Raw genomic sequence first — 23,033 nt, forward strand, 5'->3', positions numbered from 1 at the left:
CTAATGAATTAAAGCACTTCAATCTCATCTCCATTTGTAAAACTGAGGTACAGAGTATGTATAAAACTTGGTCAAGTTGCAGCTAGTAAGCAGCAGAGCTGGTGGAATTCAGATCCAGGTCTGCCAGATTCTGATCCACGCTCTTTACCAGCAAGTGAAGATTTCTTGTCTCAGGTGGCACACTTCCACTCAGGAACCCAGTCTCTGATATCAGTTTAGAAAAATACACAATATGCCTCAGAAAACGTGTTTAGAATTTTCTCTGCCCTATTGGAAGCTTCTCTAACCATGTCCCTACAGCAGACTATTTCTCAAAACACTATCTGTTTTGCTGTCTCCCTACAAACAACGAGGACCTTGAGCATGAGGACTGTCTCATCTCCCTATCACAGTGGGCCCAACACAAAGCAGACTGAATGAAGCAATATCAAGACATTTTAAGGAATATCTTTTTTTTTTTTGAGATGGAGTCTCTCTTCGTTGCCCAGGCTGGAGTGCAGCGGCGTGATCTCAGCTCACTGAAACCTCTGCCTCCCGGGTAGCTGGGACTACAGATGCCTGCCACCAAACCAGGCTAATTTTTGTATTTTCAGTAGAGACAGGGTTTCACCAAGTTGATCAGGCTCGTCTTGAACTCCTGACCTCAAGTGATCTGCCCACCTTGGCCTCCCAAAATGCTGGGATTACAGGTGTAAGCCACTGCGCCCAGCTTAAGGCATATCTTAAGAGACATATTTTAAGCTTAATATGTATATTCAGTGTTCAGTGGCAATAACACAGACTATTAGAAGTGGCCTTCAGAGTGATTACTGAAATCCTACAAGTTCCAACATTTTTTAAGGCTGACATCTTTGGCAAAGAAACCTTATTGAAATAAAGAAGAAAAATACTACCTTTAGAAAGTTTTTCAGCAACAGGGATGAGAGATAAAAATGGCCTTTTAGTTAACCATTTAACTGAAAAATACATGAACACATGTAAAGCCTCATCTCTCCCTCTCTCTCTCTCTCTCTCTCTCTCTCTCTCTCTCTCTCTCTCTCGGCAGGGTCTCACTCTGTCACCCACACTGGAGTGCAGTGGCTCAATGAAGCCTCGACTTCCTGGGCTCAAGTGATCCTCCCATCTCAGCCTTCTGAGTAGCCGGGACTACAGAGCCACCCCACCATGCCTGGCTAATTTTTATTTTTGTAAAGATAAGGTTTTGCCACATTGCTTGGGCTGGTCTCCAACTCCTGGACTCAAGTAATCTGCTCTCCTTGGTCTCCCGAAGTGCTGAGATTAAAGGTGTGAGCCACCGTGCCTGGCCTAAATCCTTATTTTCTAGCATTTGGGTTTTCGGCACTGCCTATAGCGATGCAAGTAAAACTTCTCAGTATAGAATTTTAAAAGTTTATGTTCTGACCCTTGAATACTTCTGTTTTATCTCTTACCATTTTCCCTTAAAAACTCCAAGGTCTAGCCATGCTACATTATTTCTAGTTGCCTGTTCTTTTTCAATCCATCCTTCCCCACTTCAGCCTTTGCATATGCTATTCCCTCTGCCTGGAATGCCCTTCCCTTCTATACCTGTGTAGTAGTACGTTCCCATGTTGCTATGAAGGAATACCCAAGACGGAGTAATTTATAAAGAAAAGAGGTTTAATTGACTCACAGTTCCACATGGCTAGGGAGACCTCAGGAAACTTACAACCATGGCAGAAGGCACCTCTTCACAGGGCGGCAGGAGAGAGAATAATGCCAGCAGGAGAAATGCCAGACACTTAAAAAACCATCAGATTCCGTGAGACTCACTCATTATCAAGAGAACAGCATGGGGGAAACTGCCCCCATGACTCAATTAACTCCACCTGGTCCCGCCCTTGACATGTGGGGATTATGGAAATTACAATTCAAGGTGAGATTTGGGTGGGGACATGGAGCCAAACCCTATCAACCTGCCTGCCAAACTCTCTTTTATCAAGACTCAGCTCGGCTGCTACCCCATAAGCAGTATTCTCTAGACCTGACAGTCAAAGCAGCAGCTTCACTGAGCATGTGGGCCCAGGCCTAAGTGCCAGACCTGGAGAGGTTGGCAATGTTCTGCACAGAGCAGGCCATCTATAAGTGTTAACCTGAAACCAGCATCCTCTACATCAAGGAAGGGATATATGCCCAGGAGTTAAAAGTATGGGTACAAAGTTAATCATAGCAAAATCTGTTTTGGTCTCTGATACTGCACTTAAGTGATTTCTGGAGAAAAGTTTTGAAGGTAGAGCATTTAAATTTAAGATGGATGTTGTCAGGACTTCTTACAACAGAAGAAGCAATGGCTTTGGGGTCAGATGATTATGACCAAGAATCTGTGTTCTGGCAAGTCATTTAACTTCTCTTGGCCTCAGTTTGCTCATGTGTAAATGGGCAAATAATACAGATAGGACATGTGAAACTACCCAGCAAAGTGTGGGGCAGTTAGCATGTGCTCAAGAAATCATTCTCTTCCCCGGAGCTGCATAACTTTGTCATATAAGGAACTGTTTCCTTTGCAGAGGGATACAGATTCTTTGTAGATATTTTTGAAAAGGTATTTCATTTTCACTTTTAACATAAAGGGAATTTAATCTTTATGCTTTAAAAAAATGTGAGTTTTGCTCGGGTGACAGGTACACCAAGATCCCAGAAATCACCACTAAATAACTTATCCATGTAACCGAAAACCACCTGTATTCCAGAAACTACTGAAATAAACATTTTTTAAAAATAAGAGAACACTAATTAAATCTCTTCCCAATTTTTTTTTTAAAGGTGAGTTTCAATGAGAATGCTCTACATCTGTGTTTTCCAATATGGTAGCCACTAGTCACATCTGGCTATTAAAAATTAAATGAAAAATTCTGTTCCTGAAGTCTCATAAGCCATATTTCAAGTGCTCGGTAGCCACGTGTGGCCAATGGGTACCATGTAGATGGTAAAGAGTATGAACATTTCCACCATAGCAGAAAGTTCTACTGGACAACACTATAGAAAAAGAATAAGCAAATATTTGAACAGCACAAAAGAAATACTGAAGAACACATTATAAATTTTAGGGAGAAAGACGGAACTGTTTTAGTTTGAAATGGCATTGATAAAAATGAAAATTCCTGCCAATTACAAGGCTGAAGACTCCAAACAAATTTACTTTCCTTCTGCTTCAATTATTCAGACTGTTACATACCCAGATTCTAAGCAAAATCAATGTAATAATTGCTTTAATCTGTAGCATAATCCCATTTTTGTAAACAAAACAAACCAGATACATGAATCTAGTAATCATCTAAGTGAGGAGATTACAGGGTTTTTTCATTCTTCCTTAACTTCAGTTTCTAATTTTTTTCTTAAGGATATCACGTATTAATCAGTTAAAACAAAATTAAAGAGTCAACATTTTCTCTGGGATGAATAATTTGGAGGCAAGCCCCTTGCAGAAAGTAATTTCAGGGAGGGCCAAGTTCTAGTTTTGGTAAGAAATAGGAGCAGGAAAGGAGGACGAGTTGTAGAAGAATAAAATAACCATGGCAGTCATTAGCAATGTATCAATGACACCATAAAAAGCAAAGGGTGACATGCTGTCATCTGCACTGTCCCTCTGAGCTTCATTCTCTTCTCCTTGAGGGTCACAGTTCCAGCTGTGGACAGGGTAGACAGAGAGCCACCACGACCTGCCAAAACATTTCACAGAGGCCAGTGGCTTCTCTGTTCCTCCTTTCTCTCTTCTGTTTTAGCTGGTCCTAGTTCAGTGGACATGCAAGGGCTACTGCACACATGGCTCATGCCTGTAATACCAGCACTTTGGGGGGCCAAGGCAGGACGATTGCTTGAGCCCAGGAGTTTGCGACCAGCCTGGACAACATGGTGAAGCCCTGTCTCTACAAAAAAAATACAAACATTAGCCGGGCGTGGTGGTACATGCCTGTAGTCCCTGCTACTTGGGAGACTGAGGTGGGTGGATCACTTGAACCCAGGAGGTTGAAGCTGCAGTGAGCTAGGATTGTACCACTGCACTCTAGGCTGGGTGACAGAGTGAGACTCTGACTCAAAAAGAAAAAAAAATAAATAAAAAGGCCGGGTGTGGTGGCTCACGCCTGTAATCCTAACACTTTGGGAGGCCGAGATGGGTAGATTGCCTGAGCTCAGGAGTTCGAGACCAGCCTGGGCAACAAGGTAAAACCCTGTCTCTACTAAAAAAAAAAAAAAAAAAAAAATTAGCTTGGCGTGGCAGCATGCGCCTGTAGTCCCAGCTACTTGGGAGGCTGAGGCAGGAGGACTGCTTGATGTTTGAACCCAGTAGGTGGAGGGTGCAGTGAGCAGAAATCACGCCACTGTACTCCCACCTGGGTGACAGAGTGGCAAGACTCCGTCTCCAAAAAAAAAAAAAAAAAAGGCTCAGGAGTCAAAACCATATCATATTTTATATTTTGGCTCTAAACCTTACTATACGTGGTAACCTTGGGCAGTTATTCACCCTGTCTGAATAACAGAATGCTCATCTCCAAAGTGGACATTTTCTAGTTTCAAGGAGCATCAGATGAGCTACTACAGATAAAAGTGTTGTTAGCTGGAAAGTGAAGCACATGTGTGAGTTCTGACTACCTATCACTACACTTAACACATAAATCTTCCAAATAGAAGGGAAAATTACCTCGAGGATGTCTCATTTATCTCTTAGCCACTTTCTCTATAAATTACTGTAACATAACAAGATCTTCAAAAATCAGTAACAGTAACAGTAATGGCAGCTAACATGTAACTGAGTATTTACTCTGTACCAGTCACCGCACTATTATACACAATTCATGGAATCTCTTTTTAGTCTCGTCACAGAACCAACCATGCAACTAGGTTCAGAACTTTCAGCCCCACCCCTCCTCCCACCTCTGGGGAGGGCAGAGGGGCTGGAGATTGGGCGAATAACCAACAGCCAATGATTTAATCAATCATGCCTATGTAATAAAACCTCTATAAAATCTTCTAAACGAAGAGGTTTAGAGAGCTGCTGAGTTAGTGAACATATGCCATCTTTTGTGTCTGGCTTCTTTCACTTAGCATTAATGTTTTAAATGTTCACCCATATGTAACATGTATCAATATTTCATTCACATTCAGCATTGTGGCTGAACAATGTTCCATTTTGATATACCACATTTTGTTTAACCTTTTATCAACTGATGGATATCTGGGTGTTTCCGTGTTTTGTTTATTGTAAATAACGCTGTTATAAATATTCATGTACACATTTTATTTAAATAATTCTATGCTTAACTTTGTGAGAAATTCCCAAACTGTTTTCCAAAGAAGTTGCACCATTTACATTCCTACTGGCAATGCATAGGTTGCAATCTTCCCACATCCTCACCAAGACTTTTTTTGTTTTAATTACAACAATCCCAGTGGGTGTGAAGTGCTATTTCATTGAGGTTTTGATTTGTACTTAACACTGACTAATGATGTTGAGCACCTTTTCATGTGTTTTTCTGGCCATTTGTGTGTGTGTGTGTACAATTTTTTTAATATACAGAGTCTTGCTTTGTTGCCTAGGCTGGAGTAAGTCATTATGGCTCACTGCAGCCTTGATCTCCCGGGCTCAAGCGATCCTCCCACCTTGGCCTCCCAAGTAGCTGGGAACATAGGCGTGTGCCACCACACCTGGGTAATTTTTTATTTTTATTTTTTGTAGAGACAGGGTCTCCCTGTGTTGCCCAGGCTGGTCTCGAACTCCTGGGCTCAAGTGATCCTCCTGCATCGGCCTCCTAAAGTGCTAGGATTATAGGTGTGAGCCAGCACACCTGGACTGTTGTTGAGTTTTTTTTTATATATTCTGGATATCAGACTCTTATCAGAAAAATATTTTGTAAATATTTTCTCCTATTCTGTGGGTTGTCTTTTACTTTCTTGATAATATACTTCCATCAACAAAAGTTTTTAATTTTGAAGTCCAATTTATATTTTTATTTGGTTTCCTGTGCTTACTTTGTCTGCTTTGACACATTTACTAAGCGTTTATTAAATGAATGAACATGACTTTGAGCAAAATACTGATCCTTTCTGAGCTACAATTTCTTGAGTGTTGGGAATATTAAATGAGAAAACACATGTAAGGAACTTAGAGGCAGGGCCTATATAATTCGTCCCAGAAAATAAGCTCTCGGTAAATGTTAGCTATTATTCTTATTATCTGTAAAATGACAGATAATAAAGCAATGTTTATAAATGCTGTTAACTCTGCAGGTCATAATGACACTTGTGAGGAGGTAAAAGGAGCAGGTGAACTGGAGGATATGTCTGTTTGGAAAGCAGCATGTTCCCGACAATGTTCATGTCTGAAATTGAGCAGTAATTAGTGAGTGAGCTGAAATGAGTTGGAAACAGTTAAAAGCCCTTCTTTTCTGTTCCCTTTATTTATTTCTCCAGTGTAGTAGCTTTATCCACACTGAAGTGTCGTGACTATTACTACCTAGGCAAATTCACTGTTGAATACCAGCTGACTTTGTACTGAAAATCACTTTGGGAACTGAAGTAAGTACTGAGAAGAATAAATCTTAAAAACAAAACAAAACAAAACAAAAAACACCTACATAGAGAATGCTTAACAGGTCCATACAATATGCCTATTAAGAGTTTTGAGGAACTGACAGAAGTAGAAAAGAATAAAGGAAACTACTCTGGCTTCTTGCTATGATAGAGTTCTTGGGGTTCAACCATGGAGTAACTTTTAGTTGAATCCCCTTATAACATGGTTCTACTACTTGATGTCTCAGAACATCTCTCTCCCTACAAGGTTTTTACTGTGTAGGGTTTTCTTCTGATGATCTCTCTCTGACCTAGGGGACATTCATCTACCAGATTGCAATCTGGTAACAAAATCCTAGCTATCCTCCAAGTTCAATGACAAGTCCCACCACCTCCTTCAAGGTGCTAATACCTTCTCCTCAGTCCTCCTGGTCAGATGTCTCTCTTCCTGTTTTTTTTTTTTTTTCTTTTGAGACAGAGTTTTGCTCTTGTTGTCCAGGCTGGAGTGCAATGGCGTGATCTCGGCTCACTGCAACCTCCGCCTCCTGGATTCAAGCGATTCTCCTGCCTCAGCCTCCCAAGTAGCTAGGATTACAGGTATGCGCAACCACACCTGGCTAATTTTGTACTTTTAGTAGAAACAGGGTTTTGCCATGTTGGTCAGGCTGGTGTTGAACTCCTGTAATCTAATAATCCACCTGCCTCAGCCTCCCAAAGTGCGGGGATTACAGGCGTGAGCCACCGCGCCCAGCCGTCTCTCTTCCTCTTGATGCTCCATGGTACCCGTCACTGTCCAGCCCCATTATGATTAATAATGGATCTGACTTACTTCCTATACCTGGACAATTAACTCCTGAGCGGAAAAGCCTTGCTTTATCTCTGTCCCAGAACTGGGCACAGTAGCTGATCTTTGGTAAAAGACTAATACATATTTGTGGAAAGGGAAAAAGCAAAGAATAAGAGAATAAAGGGAGGATGCATTAGCTATACAAGTTAGAATCACCATTACTAGCGAAGGCTAATATATGTATACTTTACAAAGCATCTTCTATTTTGAAAAACTCTTGTTTGTGTAGGCCAAACTCTTCCTTATAAACTTAGAGAATTTAACGTGAAAATAGATTTCTAAAGTCAGGTGAAATCAGTTTTGCTGCCAAAGTACTGCAGAATTCAGGAGACTGAGAGATTCACTTATTTCTTTAAAACTTTCAAAGGAATTAAATGTTTCCAGGAAAACTAAATTTGATGAAAGATAAAAAATTCCACCCAATACTAAAATCAGGGACCATTAGAACACAGGCCAAAGTTTCATAACTGCCCAACCACACTACAAAGCCAAAAGTAAGTTAGTTAATCCAGGTCTTCAATAAACAAACTTAATCTTAAGAAGGTGAAAACTTTCTACTTCAATATATTATTTTTATTTTTGAAAGACACTTATATAAGGTAGAATTTACTTTGAAAAAAAAGTTATCATCAAATTTATGTAAACAACAATTTGATCATCAAAAAGGTTTTCCTTAAGAGAAATATCCTATACAATAAAATATATAAATAAATAATTTTAAATGCCACTTAGAATCATCACAGCTGTCAACACATACAAGGTCGCAGGCACTGGGCTAAGCATTCCACATGCATTCTTTTTCACTTTTTACAGCCTTACAAAAACCCTAAGGTGGTTGCTACAGAATCGTAACCCAACTTGACGAGTGAGTATACTGAGGTTTAGTGAAGTACCTGATTAAGAATACAGTTAACTAGCTGCAGAGCCAAAATGTTGACTCATCTAATTTGTCTAATCCAAGCTTTGTGCTTTTGACATAATATTAATGCTGACCTCCTTAAATGTTTTAGTTGAATACAGGTATCTTTCTAAATATAACTATTGAAAAGAATAAGAAAGATCAAAGGAAATTATGAATTTAACTTTTTTGAGAGTATTTTATCTAGTCCAAACGACCTTTACATTATTTTGCTTATGAGAGCTGTCCATTCCACTTCTGGAAGGTCCTTGCATTATTTTCGGTATAATTTCCATCAACGAATACAGACTTTACTAATACAGACTTTACTTTTCTGGTAGAGTCTCCATGTGTAGCTGGCACATTTTCACACACAGACTCTACCAGAAAACCCATGAAAGTTAACCCAATAAGTAAACAAGCAAATGTGGCACCACAGAATCACAAACATAACAAAAAGATAGCCCTGCAATATAGGCAAACAAAAATGGTGCCAGTGTAGAACAATGGTATTTCTCAAAATATAACACAAATTATATAGGAATCCATGTACAAATGCAAAGTATTCTTAATGCCCAAACTATTTAAATTCACTTAATTTAGATGAAACAAAACAAAACTGAAGACTCCAGGTGGAAATACATGGTGCAAATGGTGCAATAATAGGCCAAGGCAGGTGGATCGCGAGGTCAGGAGATCAAGGCCATCCTGGCCAACATGGTGAGACCCCGTCTCTACTAACAATACAAAAAAAAAATTAACTGGGTGTGGTGGCGTGTGCCTGTCATCCCAACTACTGGGGAGGCTGAGGCAGAAGAATTGCCTGAACCCAGGAGGCGGAGATTAGAGTGAGCCGAGACTGCACCACTGCACTCCAGCCAGGCAACAGAGTGAGACTCCGTCTCAAAGGAAAAAAAAAAAAGGCAAAATGCCAAGTAAGAGAGTCAGGGTAGGGGATCATCAGAAAGGACTCTTCAGTGACAGGGGATCATGCATCTGTAATAAGAGCTTCACAGGCAATCAAATTTAGGAAGAAGTATTTGTAAGTATTTGTCTTCTTGTAAGGAAGACAATATTTTTAAGCCCTAATTTGAGCTACTGATTTGTATAAAACACTGAAGATGGAAGACACTATTTCTTATCCATTTAGCTGAAAAAGGTCATTATATCACTTTATTTAGTCACGAGATGAAGAAAAGATATGAAGAGGATTAAGACAAATAATGAAGTACAGGGGGCAGTAATTGGGCTAATAACAATGCTTGCAATATTCTACTCACTTGCACTGTGCATGGTAATACTTTATAAGATTCTGCAGCAGATCCACACCCTTTTTGGTCTTGATTTCATTAACTTTAATGAGATACTGTGAAAATAAAACAGGGTTTTGTGTTGATTAATTCCAGAAGGGGCTCTTCAGCCATGGGTTCCGGTGGCTGAACATCACCCCTGAATCTGCACAAGTTACCAAGCCTTGGTGTCCTTTAGACAGTTTAGAGAATGCCGATTTCGCAGTCACAAAGTGTTCAAAACAAATTGACTAGAGTGTTAGCATTTTATAAATTATTTTATGATTAGTTTACTCGACAAGCAGAAATAAAACACAGCAAAACATTCTAGAATTATTATTTCCCCTTGGTGCAGTGGATCTCAAACGTATAGTTTATGTGGTCAAAAACTGGAAAGATTGATTGTTTTTTGCAGAAAGTACGCAGAATAGCATTCTCATCAAAGAATATACCATAGGATATTGAAACTTTAGGAAAAAGAGGTGAATCAGCAAGAATTTTTACTACTCAAAAATTAAAGAATAAAAGTAAGAATAACCCACTAATTTATTCAGGTAACTAAACACAGTAGTGTACTTGTACTGTGTACTGGTCAAGATTTTCTATTGACACTGTTTGCTCACTTGTTTTATTCTGTGAAAAGGTTCATGAGCACACAAACTCAAGGAGCCAAAGGGTTATGAAACAGAAAAAAGAAAGAAAGAGAATGAGAGAGAGAGAGGTGAGAAAGAGAGAGAGAGAAAGAAAGGAGAGAGAGGGAGGGAAGGAAGGAAGGGAGGGAGGGAGGGGAAGGGGAAGGGGAAGGGGGAAAGAGAAAGAGAAGGAGGGAATAGAGAGAGAGAGAGGAAGAAGGAAAAGGAAAGGAGAAAAAAATCTAGGGAAGGAAAAAAATTTGACAAAGTTCTCCACTTTAATATTTTCTGAAAACTGCAAAAGAAACTCTTACTCAACAGCCGTGTCAGAACAGGTTGGTTTCTAGGTCAAGAAGTGTTCATGTTCAATTGGAATTCAGTTTGAGAACCACTGCTCTAAGTTTAAGGCAGCATGCTTTTTGTTGCATTTTTCGTGAAATCGACTTTCTTAATGACAACTTCATTTGAGTTTTCATTCAAACTGGACATATGGTTAAAAAAACATGCTCTAAACATACACCAATAAAACTTAATATTCACCAGTGTTACCTCTCACCAATGTTTTCCTCCCACAACCACTCACAAGCAACATTAAGGTTCTCACCAAAGAATCCTGTTTTGGCTTAAACAGCCCCATAGGGCCAAGGCTCAAAATATGAGACAACAGTGCAATGGCAGGTTCCCAAAAGGCTTGGAGAAAAATGGAGATTAGAATCCTTAAGAAACAGTTTCCTCTCTAATAATCAAACACAGTCTGCCTTTAAGCATAAAGACTGCTGACTAGCAGGAAAAGATCACAGTTGTTATAATTCTAGGCAAATGATGGAAAAGTCCATTCTTACTTCACACATTTGGAGCTGAAAGAGGCGCCTTTCCTTCTCCATTTCTTCCGCAATCTCCGCTCCTGTTATCTCTGTGCGGATCATCCCATGTTGTTTTGCGTGCTCTCTTTTCTCTTTCTCAATTTTTGTACTGTAATTAAAGCCAATGTCATTATTTAAAAAAAAAAAAAAATACACTCATGTACAATACCAACAGCAGACCCTAATACAAACTATGGATTTGGGGTGACGATGTGTCTATGTAGGTTCATCAGTTCTATCAATTGCACCACTCTGGTGGGGGTCAGTGATAACGGGGGAGGCTGTGCATGTGTGGGGGGAGGGAGCATATGGGAACTCTCTGTATCTTCTGCTCAAGAAGGAAGTCTACTAAAAACAAACCACACTCATGTCTTCCCGTTAACAAAAGCCACTGATTATTAATTCCTAAAGTTAAAAGGCAAGAATTCTTAAGTTGGTAGAATCAATCAGAAGTAAAAGCCTACATTCAAACAGAACACACACACTGTATGGATTTTCATATGGGAAGCCTCTTACATTCTTCCTTTGATCTTACACATGACAGATTCATATACATTCTCTTAAATTTTGGTAGGCATGAAGAAATTTTGATAGTTTACCTACTATTGGGTAAAGCACTTTATATTAAAAGAATCAGAAAGCTGGAGACATGAGGCTTTCCTTGAATATCGACAGCTTGCAAGACTTCAATTATTTCAAATAATTAAAGTATATAATGGGTCTTTGTGGGTATGCACAAAATTTAGTCAAAGGTAATTTCCAACATTCCTCTAAACTTGAGCTATTTCCACATTCCAAGAATACATTTTAATCAGTCAACCACTTGTCACTGGAATGTACAAAATTCAAAAGAAATCCTAATTTGGAATCCTATCACAATGTTCTTCTGTGTGTGGGGAGGGGGCCAGGGGAAACGAGGTGATAAAGAAGAAAGGCCCACATTAAACATACAGTAGCTGACGCTAGTGCTCGGCTCTGATAGATGATACTCTGGTAATAATACCAAAGATTATAGCCTGCTTTCCAAAAATCATTAACCTGAAAATGGACTTCTAATTTCAGAAACAACCTGTAATTTCTAGCTGTGAATGCAAAGACTAACTGATTTATCCGTCAAGTCTTCTTTAAGTTATGGTGGTGGTAGGGGAAACCAACCCTGAAGAAAGCCAACATCCTTACCTATACACAGACATAGTGGAAAATCCACCGATCAAGCCAATGAAAAATCTACTTATAAACCCAGTCGGGATTGACTCTAATACCCTAATGCTATTATATTTAAGAAACTCTTTAATCATGCCACCTTGGCAGTCGAAGAGGCATAAAAGGGATTTTAACAGAAAGAATAAATCTCAGCTCTTTCTCCACTGATGTGGGTGGGAAGAGAAGAAATATGGAGGGACAGGCATAACTTAATAATAAGCCTTTCAATTTACCATGGTGACTTAAACATACATGTCTTTATTTCTTCTTCCTCCAGTGATCCCAGTAAAATGAGAGTAAAGGCATAAGAACAGATAATCTCCCAAAGACAAGAATTGAAGACAAAAAAGGATGACGGAATTCAATAAATATTTGGAAGAGCAAGGCTGAAGGGAGAAGGAGAGCACCTCAAACTATAGGGTTCTCTGTCTCCCTCACTTACATAGCTTCCAAAATGCCACCATATGTGATTACTAAGCAGGAGCGTGAAAGAACTGCAAGGTTCTGAGACAAACCTCAGACACTGACATTTGGAAAACCCCTAACAAAAGAGCTGCCTTCACATCCTAAAACTTGAAACCTAAAAAGAAGGCTTTCTGCTTTCTTGGAGAAAGCAGATCTCTAATGATGCATATAAACTTTTAGTCTTTGGGTACCTTGCTCTGAAATATGAATGCGCCCAAAGATTATAAGTCTCCAAAATGAAAGTGAGAGTGAAAGTATTAATAACAAAAGGGGGAGGGTTGGGAAGGAACCAGAGGCACTAAGGAAGCAGATAAAACATTTTACAAAATGTCATTAAATCTTCAGCTAAAATATTGCATCTATGAAACAAGAAATAGAAACTATAAAAAGGCAAAAAAAAAAAAAAAAAACCCAATTGAGCAAAAGAGCTCTTAGAAATTTAAAATGACAGCCAAAATAAAAAAGCTAACTGAAACAGTGGGGAAAAAACACTGAAAAAATAACCTAAAATATAATATAAATAGAACAGAAAAGAGAAGAAAATTTTAAGAACTGTCTAGGAAGTCAAATATTATATAATGAAAATTCCCGAAAGAGGAATAAAAGAAAAAACAGGAAGAATTACAAGAAGTTTCCAGGAGTGATGAACTAAAACTTGTAAACAGAAAGATTGCAAACAGAATGCACATACCGTGGCACTTGAAGACTCTTCGTAAAACCTTTTACAGAGACAAGACCTTACATTCTCTAACCAAAAATAAATGCAACAAACAACAACCACATATCACATACAAATAAATGGGAATCAGAAAGGTATCAGATTTTTTTTTTATTAGCAATACTGGAAAGTAGAAAACAATGGAACAATGCCTTCAACATTTAGAGATAAAATTATTATTATTATTGTTATTATTTTTGAGACAAAGTCTCGCTTTCTTGCCCAGGCTGGAGTGCAGTGGTCCCATCTCGGCTCACTACAACCTCTGCCTCCTGGGTTCAAGCGATTCTCCTGCCTCAGCCTCCTGAGTAGCTGGGACTACAGGAACCCGCCACCACGCCCAGCTAATTTTTGTATTTTTTAGTAGAGACAAGGTTTTGCCATGTTGGTCAGGCTGGTCTCAAACTTTCGACCTCAAGCGATTTGCCCACCTTGGTTTCCCAAAGTGCTGGGACCACAGGCATGAGCCACCGTGCCTGAAAATTATTATAAAATCAGTATTTTATACTGATTTACCACTTTTATAAAAGTGATTTATAACTATCACTTTTTGTGGTGGCAGAATGAAGATAATTTTGGAAACACAAAACCTCAACTCTTTGCCTCCTTTAGAGCTGTTCTCTGAAAACTACTGGAGGTAATGGGCCACCAAAATATGGAACTATACTAGTCAAGAGGAATTAGATTTAAAACGAAAGAGAGTCAAACGCCATCCCAGGATGGCAGCTGTACTGCTGATCTAAAGAGCTCTGCAAAGGGATGTCTCCAGGAAAGAAGAAGCTGACACAATTTAATACTAATAGATATATAATCATGCTAATAAAATACATAATGTACTTTATAAACAGAAATATTATTGACAGGTGTCTGACATCTGCTAGAGCAGATAAGAATTCACAGGAGATTCACACAGAACTAAGCAAATGAAGAAATGAGGCCATTATGTCATTAAGAAAAAGCAAACAACTGTACTCTAAGAACAGAAATTCAATCCTATTCTACCATTCAGATTAGCAATGAATGCTTATACCTATAAAAATGTAAACACTGAAACTAGTTTAATAAAAATTGTTCTATTAACCACAATGGATGAACAAGGGTGCGAAAGTGATGGGGTGTCTATGCAAGGGAATGTAATCCTCGTCTACCACAGCAATACATCACAGCTAAAGCTAGAAAGAGCAAGAGAATACTGAGGAACGTGTAGATAAGTCAGGAAGCAGGTAAAAGAGTTGGAAAAAGGGGAGGGACTAACAGGATCAAGAGGGGCAGGCAGAAGGCCACTGTGTTTCCATTAGAAGCACATTTGTTGCCTACTTAATATTTTCCCTGTCATGATTTGTAAAGAACCCTGTACATAAAATCACTGAGGTATGACATAAAATCACTGAGTTTAGATTGTGGAGGACAATACAGATAAGTGAGAAGTGCTACAAAGGGTACCTGGTCCATCCTAGAATGCTCTGTTCTATGATAAACTTTAACAATGTTGAAGCCACTGTTATTTGGGGTTTCCATTACATGCTGACAGAGTAAGTCTTAACTAGTAAAAGCACTATCTGATGTTTTAGTTTACGTACATTTATCACTTTGACCAAATGAAATCTGATTCTTAAAGAACTTAGTAGAAACTATTTATTGTGTGACTTCCCTATGCTAAACACTGTGACAACTGCTTCAACACACTACCTTATCTCGTCCTCACAAAAACCCTGAGAAGTAGGTAATTTTTATATTATTTTACAAGTAAGGATCATCAAAATTAAGTATTTTGGCTCAATGTCACAAAACTGGTAATGATTTCTAAGTCTGTGATCTAAATCATTACAAACTTCACTGCCTCCAGAGTTCCAAATGGAAGACCACAGAAAACGTCCAGCCTTCTCCATTATCAAAACTAATAAATGAACTTTTTTGTGTGGAGTCATTTTGTTTTCTCTAACTTATAACAGCATAAGTCCCAGTACATCAAAGAGACAAATGCTTGTTTTCTTTCTTTCCTGCACCACTATACTTTAGTGACAAAGAAGTCTATCTTAGGAAAATTGTTGACAGGGATTTACTAAGCAAACAAACAAAACCTGCCTTCATAAGGTCTTAAATTCAGGAGGCACTCAACTTGCTATTCCTGTTATACATTTCCAGGTCTGAATAATTCTTTTATTTCTTCAATGAAATAGTACATAAACTATGAGTCATTAGGCACTGGTAGAATAACACCATATATAAGAATAATGTGGTTGTGGTCTTCACCAAATTTAGATTGTAGAGGACAATACAGAAAAATGAACAGCCAGGCCGGGCATGGTGGCTCACGCCTGTAATCCCAGCACTTTGGCTGAGGCAGGTGGATACCTGAGGCCAGGAGTTAGAGACCAGCCTGGCCAAAATGGCGAAACTCCGTCTCTACTAAAAATACAAAAAATTAGGCCGGGCGCGGTGGCTCACGCCTGTAATCCCAGCACTTTGGGAGGCCGAGGCGGGTGGATCACGAGGTCAGGAGATCGAGACCATCCTGGCTAACACGGTGAAACCCCGTCTCTACTAAAAATACAAAAAATTAGCCGGGCGTGGTAGCGGGCGCCTGTAATCCCAGCTACTCGGGAGGCTGAGGCAGGAGAATGGCGTGAACCCGGGAGGCGGAGCTTGCAGTGAGCCGAGATCGCGCCACTGCACTCCAGCCTGGGCGACAGAGCAAGACTCCGTCTCAAAAAAAAAAAAAAAAAAAAAAAATACAAAAAATTAGCTGGGTGTTGGTGGCAGGCACCTGTAATCCCAATTACAAGGGAGGCTGAGGCAGGAGAATAGCTTGAACCCAGGAGGCAGAGGCTGCAGTGAGACGAGATTGCGCCACTGAACTCTAGCCTGGGCAACAAGAGTGAAACTCCGCCTCAAAAAAAAAGAAAAAAAGAAAAAGAAAAAGAAAAAAAAAGAAAAGCCAGACAAGTTCATATGTTGAGTGAGAAGTACAAGGAAGAGCACCTGTACCATCTTAGAATGCTTTATATTCTAAGTCATTTATAATACTAAGCACCAGATACTTCTAGGTCTTCAGCCAACAGAGATTTAAAAAATATAAATAAAGTTGTACTACCTAATAATTGTAGTACTTTAGTTGACAAAGCACATATTACATCATGTTTCGTTGTTCCTATATCCTACAAAGAAGACATATTCTACAAGTGTAGAACAAGGTTTTTTTCTTCCCCCTTTGTCCTTCCATTTTCTAAGTACTTAATTCTATTCCACTCCAAGTTCATGCACTGTTGTCTCTGGGCAGCGGCAGTACTTCGCTTACAAGTTGAGTACTCATGACCCACTTTTCATACAGAAAGACTCATAGCCCACAGCATTCATTTATCAGTTGACCATTTTAAGAACGTTTTTGTTCTCTGCTGCATTTAGAACTGTCAATGTACGGATATATTCCTAAGACAGCAAGTCCCTAACAATGCACTTTTCACATAATTACAAAAGTAGTTTGGGAAAAACTACTTTTTTTAATCCTGAATTTGTTTTTCTTTTGCTTGTTTTTATCCTGCTGCTATTGCTGCCTACAGAAACGTTTTATTCTCTTATGTTTATAGTTGTCCAAGACTTTTATTAAAAGCTTTAAAAATACATATCTCCTCCCACCCCACCCTACTGCTTGGTGTTACAAATGTCTCAGGGTAATAATAATAAAGGAATGTGGTATGATACACACAGTATCAAGATGGGCCGAGCACCCTGCAAAGTGCTTATTGTCCTAATCCCTAACAAGAACTCCACGAGGTTGGTGGTCTGACTTCAGTGCCCATGCTATGCTGAGGCTCTGTGGTCAGACAGACCTGGAGTGAATGCTAGCTGGACACGTAACTAGCTTTCTAGCCTTTCATGAGCCCCTTAGCCTCTCCAGGTCTCAGTTTCCCTGATGTATATAAACAGAGAGTAAAGCTGTACAGATAGTTTCCTGTGAAGAGGTCATACATGCAAAAAACACTTAGTGCGGGTCCTGGCAGGCACCAAGATGTCACAGTATTAGCTGTTACTTTTATTATTTCCCAATTTTTATACTATACAGAAACATAAATGGTCCATAATTACATGCTATCTATAATGAGAGTCATAGCCCTATAACTTGATAGTACTAGCAGCCATAAATGCCAGAACAACTGATAGTAAAAGTACCTCTCCCTTCAGACAAATAGCAGAGGACATGCAACCACTTTAGGTCAGTGTACCCAACCTCTTAGCCCTAATAAGGATATGCTAGAGGATATACTAAACAGGTTTTTGTTGAGAAGTTATTAGTTAAGGGCTCTGTCCTTTTTCCAGTTAAGTTTTTTTTGTTGTTGTTCAAAATTCACAACAATATTAAAAAACAAACAAAAACTCTAAACAAAAAACCACTTACAACTTTGTCTCATAATCTTTCCAGGCTTTGTCAAATGGCTTCTTGAGATCCTTAGAAACGAGAAAATGAAATTAAAATTGCATCTACTTTTGCTGAAAATTAATAAATAGTTTTGAAATGACATCTTAGCAAGAATTGTTTCCTTTATAGGACACTGGGAACTTCACTTTATGCACGTTACACCATTTTTTTTTTTTTTTTTTGACAGGGTCTCACTCTGTTGCCTAGAATGGAGTGCAGTGCCACAATCACAGCTCACTATAGCCTTGAACTCCCAGGCTCAATCGATCTTCCCACCTCAGCTTCCTGAGTAGCTAGAACTACAGGCACTCATCACCACCCCTGGCTAATTCTTGTACTTCTTCTGTAGACATGGGGGTCTTATTATGTTGCCCAGGCTGGTCTTGAACTCCTGGGCTCAAGCAATTTACCCGCCGCCATGGTCTCCCAAAGTGCTCAGATTATAGGCATGACCACTGTGCCTGGCCAACATCAAACCATGTGTTATATACACAAGAAGCCTGAGAGAGGAAAGAAGGGTAAGCGCCCTGGTCATGCTGATGAAGCAGGAGCCCGAGGTTCAGAAGGGCTGGGTCCCCAGTGGTCACACTGTGGGAGCCAAGACTCGGGCTTAGCTTCTCTCTCCCACCCATGGAGGACCTTTCCAATCTTCTTGAAAGTGCCTAATCTCGTTCCTCTGTCAATACCATTATTTGAAGAGGCACATTTTTTCCAATGATCATTTTCCAAGAGCATTTTTAACGCTGAAAATGTTCAAAGAGTCTTTCAAATACAAGTACTACTATGATCTTGAAAGAGGAAAAAAAAAATTAATCCTTTCAAGTTAAAGTGAAAATCAAATTTCTGAACACTTACTCCTTTGACTCCCTTTAGGTCTCCTTTTAACAAAGAATCCAAGGTGAAGATCACATTGTGGCTCAAACCCTGGAGCTGAAAAAGCAAAGGGAAGATGGGAGATGGTTAAAAAATAAAGTCCACATGAACAATAAAACCAGCTACTATTGACTGAGCATTTTCCACACACCAGGCTCTGTTGAAGGGCTTTCCATGCATTATTTCACTGAACCTACATGACACCTCTGTAGGTTAGGCAACACAATCATCACTACTTTGCAGCTGAGGGAACAGAGGTGGAGTCATTTGTGCAGAACCATAAAGCATGTGAGTGAGGAGCTAAGATTTGAATTTAGGCAGTGTAGGCTGGGCATGGTGGCTTATGCCTGTAATCCCAGCACTTTGGGAGGCTGAGGCAGGCGGATCACTGGAGGTCAGGAGTTCGAGACCAGCCTGGCCAACATGGGGAGACACCGTCTCTGCTAAAAATACAAAAATTAGCCAGGTATGGTGGTGTACAACTGTAGTTCCAGCTACCTGGGAGGCTGAGGCAGGAGAATCATTTAAACCTGGGAGGCGGAGGTTGCAGTGAGCCGAGATCACCACTGCATTCCAGCCTGAGTGAGAGACTCTCTCAAAAAAAAAAAAAAAAAGAAAATTGAATTTAGGTGGTGTAGCTCCAGAGCTTGTGTTCTTAAACACTATACTACAGTACACGTATATGTGTACAAATAATTCCTCATATCATTTTAGCACTTCCATTAACACCTCTGCCAAAATTGTAGCTCTTACGGTGAATTTTCTTCAACTGCTTCTGTCAGAGTAAGGAGGGCTTTTCTCATTTCCTTTTCACATTTTTTTATAGCATGTATCATTATCTGAAATTACTGTGTTTGGATTTTTTTTTGCTCAGATTTATCTTTTAATTTTTAGTTTTTATGGATACATAATAGTTGTATTTATGAAGTACATGTGAAATTTGATACAAGTGTACAATGTATAATGATCGAATCAGGGAATTGGGGTTTCCATCACCTCAAGCATTTATCATTTCTTTGTGCTAGAACATTTCAATTCCACTCTAGTTATTTTGAAATATATAATAAAAATCATTAACTACAGTCACTCTGCTGTGCTACCTAACACTAGACTGTGTTACTTCTATCTAACTGTATTTTTGTACCTAATAACCAATCCCTCTTTATTCCCTCCTCCCCACTATCCTTCCCAGCCTCTGGTAACCATCATTCTATTCTCTATCTCTATGAGATCAATTTCCTTTTTTAGCTCCCACATGAGACAGAACATGCAATACTTATCTTTCTGTACTTGGCTTATTTCACCTAACATAATGTTGGATCCATTTTGTGGCAAGTGGCATGACTTTGTTTTTTATGGCTGAATAATATTCCATTGTGTATATATACTGTATTTTCTTTATCTACTCAACTGTTGATGGACACTTAGGTTGATTCCGTATCTTGGCTACTGTGAATAGTGCTCCGATGAACATGAGAGTACGGGTTATCTTGTTGATACACTGATTTCTTTTCTTTTAGGTATATACCCAGCACTGGGATTCCTGGATCTTATGGTAGTTCTCTTTTTAGTTTTCTGAGGAGCCTCTATACCATTCTCCATAGTGGTTGTACTAATTTATATTACCACCAACAGCGTATGAGAGTTCCCCTTTCTCTGCATCCTTGCTAGCATCCATTACTGTTTTTTTATAAAAGCCATTTTAGCTGGCGTGAGATGATATTTCACTGAAGTTTTGATTCGCATTCCTCTGATGATTAGTGATGTTGAGCATTTTTTAATAAACCTGTGGGCCATTTGTAGGTCTTCTTTTGAGAAATATATATTCAGATCTTTTGCCCATTTTAAAACTGGATTTTTTTCCTATGAGTTATTTGAGATCCTTATATATTCTGGTTATTAGTCCCTTGTCAGATGGGTAATTTGCAAATATTTTCTCCTATTCTGTGGGTTGTCTCTTCACTTTGTTGATTGTTTCCTTTGTGGTGCAGAAGCTTTTTAACTTCATATGATCCCACTTGCGTTTGCTCATTTTTGCTTTGGTTGTCTGTGCTTTTGAGGTCTTTCTCAAGACATCTTTGCTGAGAGCAATGTGCTGGAGAGTTTCCCCCAAAGTTTTCTTCTGGTAGGTTCACAGTTTCAGGTCTTAGATTTAAGTCTTTAATCCATTTGGATTTGATTTTTGTATATGGTGAGAGATAGGGTCTAGTTTTATTCTTCTAAATATGGATATCCAATTTTCCCAGCACCATTTATTGAAGAGGATATTCTTTCCCCAATGTATGTTCTTGGTGCCTTTGTCAAAAATAAGTTGACTGTGAGCATGTGAATTTATCTCTGGGTTCTCTATTTGGTTCCACTGATTTATGCATTTATTTTTATTTTTATTTTTTGAGACAGAGTCTCACTCTGTCGCCCAGGCTGGAGTGCAGTGGCATGATCTCTGCTCACTGCAATCTCCACCTCTTAGGTTCAAGTGATTCTCCTGTCTCAGCCTCCTGAATAGCTGGGATCACAGGCATGCATCACTACGTCCGGCCAATTCTTGTATTTTTAGTAGAGATGGGGTTTCACCATATTAGTCATGCTGGTCTCAAACTCCTGACCTTGTGATCCACCCTCCTTGGCCTCCCAAAGTGCTGGGATTACAGACGTGAGCCACCGCACCTGGCCTATGCATCTGTTTTTATGCCAGCATCATGCTGGTTTGATTACTACAGCTTAGTAGTATAATTTGAAGTCAGGTAATGTGATGCCTCCAGCTTGTGTATTCTGTCTCCCTCACTAGTACATAACCTCGATGGGGACAGGGACTTTGACTTTTCTGTTCACAGCTATATCCTTAATGCCTAGATTCCATTAAAAAGATGAGATATTTAGGAAGTGCAAACTATAACCGGGAAATAGTTTTTTTTTTTTTCCACTGCTCTGCGGCAGTGGCCTGAGTCTCCTTGATTTTAAGATGGTACAAAGAGGAATCTACAAAGGAGAAGGAAATGGAGATGGAGATGCTACCCAGCTGCAGAGAAGAATGGCAGGAGGGAACCAAGGGAGGCAGAGTCAGGTGTGAAAGGAGGAACCAAAACAAGGACCGAGAAGAGTTTTTACCTACTTGTCTTCAAGGAGACCCCAAGTAATCTTGGTAAAATCAAGTTTTAGTAGGTGTGGAACCCAAGACTGCAGAGACCTGCAGGAGCAGATTATAGATGGAAAGGTTTGTGGGTCCCCTCACTCAAGAAATGATTTTACTCACACATAAGTGTATTCAACTGTCAGTCTGTCCATCCATCCATCATTAATAAGATATCTACTCTGTGCCACACACTACACTAGAAGCTTGATAGGCAAAGATGAATAAACACTGTTCCTACCTGTGGAGAGCTCATATTCTAGGAACAGAGGCAGTTACTACACAGCCAACTCTACTACATTATGCTATTATGTATTATGTGTTAGTGGCAGAGGGAGAGAGTGGTGTGAGAAGGACCAACGCTGACTTGAAAGGGCTTTGTGCATGACCCTCTTAACCACATCTGTAAAGTAGAATATTATAACCTACTGCAAGCAGCTGTTGTGAGGATGGAATGAATTAATATGTGTAAAAAGTGCTAGCTTACTCCCTGATACCTAGGAAGTGTTGAATACATGTTTATATTTTAAATGCTATGGCATGCTAAATATGGATAAGATAATGAGGGAGCAGAGAGGGGCGGGGAACAGGTTTTCCCCTTTTTGCTCTTAACTTCTTCCTAACCCTTTCCTGTTGTTTTCATCTTAGGCTTCTTGAAATTCTCAGTCATTCTACCTCTTTACTCTCCCTGAACAACAACTAATTTTACACACCGGAAGGTTTCCCAATGTGTGTCACCAGAGGGCTTCTCTGGTGACACACATCTAAGAAACAATCACTTCTTTCTTATTTCAAAGACAAAGGGATTTCTACCAAGACAATTCTGTCTGTGATTTTGCCAACAATCACACACCAACAGACTGGCTGGCATGCCAGAGAGCTATAGTCTGAGAGTCTACATTCTGTGAGGCTCTAAGACACTGGTTCTTGGGGAGTGGGGCAAAAAATAAAAAAAACAAAAAAATCTTAGCTGTTATAACTGTCTGTGGCCCTCCAAAGGGCCACAGTATATAACTGATATCAACTATGTCTATTAGCTGTATTAAAATTTCACGGAGGGGAGCGACGGGGGACTATGTCTAAAAAGGCTCTTGGGGAAAAGGAGGAAGGCTTTGGATCATAATGAGGAAAAAAAAGGTTGAGCAACACTAACTGGGTCTGAGACTGAAAAAA

At 39.5% G+C, this 23,033-nt stretch overlaps 1 protein-coding gene across 15 annotated transcripts in view; it reads right to left on the reverse strand.

Annotated features, from left to right (window-relative positions):
- ASAP1 (ArfGAP with SH3 domain, ankyrin repeat and PH domain 1) overlaps window positions 1-23,033 on the reverse strand; it is a 394,403-nt gene that overhangs the window by 117,387 nt on the left and 253,983 nt on the right. For all 15 annotated transcript variants that reach the window (XM_063606905.1, XM_034966609.3, XM_063606901.1 and 12 more), the window contains 4 exons: window positions 18,713-18,787; window positions 17,837-17,886; window positions 11,034-11,163; window positions 9,551-9,636 (listed from right to left, as the gene is read on the reverse strand). In XM_063606905.1, the coding sequence (XP_063462975.1) occupies window positions 9,551-9,636; window positions 11,034-11,163; window positions 17,837-17,886; window positions 18,713-18,787 (341 nt within the window). The remainder of the gene's footprint in view (window positions 1-9,550; window positions 9,637-11,033; window positions 11,164-17,836; window positions 17,887-18,712; window positions 18,788-23,033) is intronic.

The sequence above is a fragment of the Pan paniscus genome, chromosome 7 (genome assembly GCF_029289425.2).
Source record: "Pan paniscus chromosome 7, NHGRI_mPanPan1-v2.0_pri, whole genome shotgun sequence".
Taxonomy (NCBI): domain Eukaryota; kingdom Metazoa; phylum Chordata; class Mammalia; order Primates; family Hominidae; genus Pan; species Pan paniscus.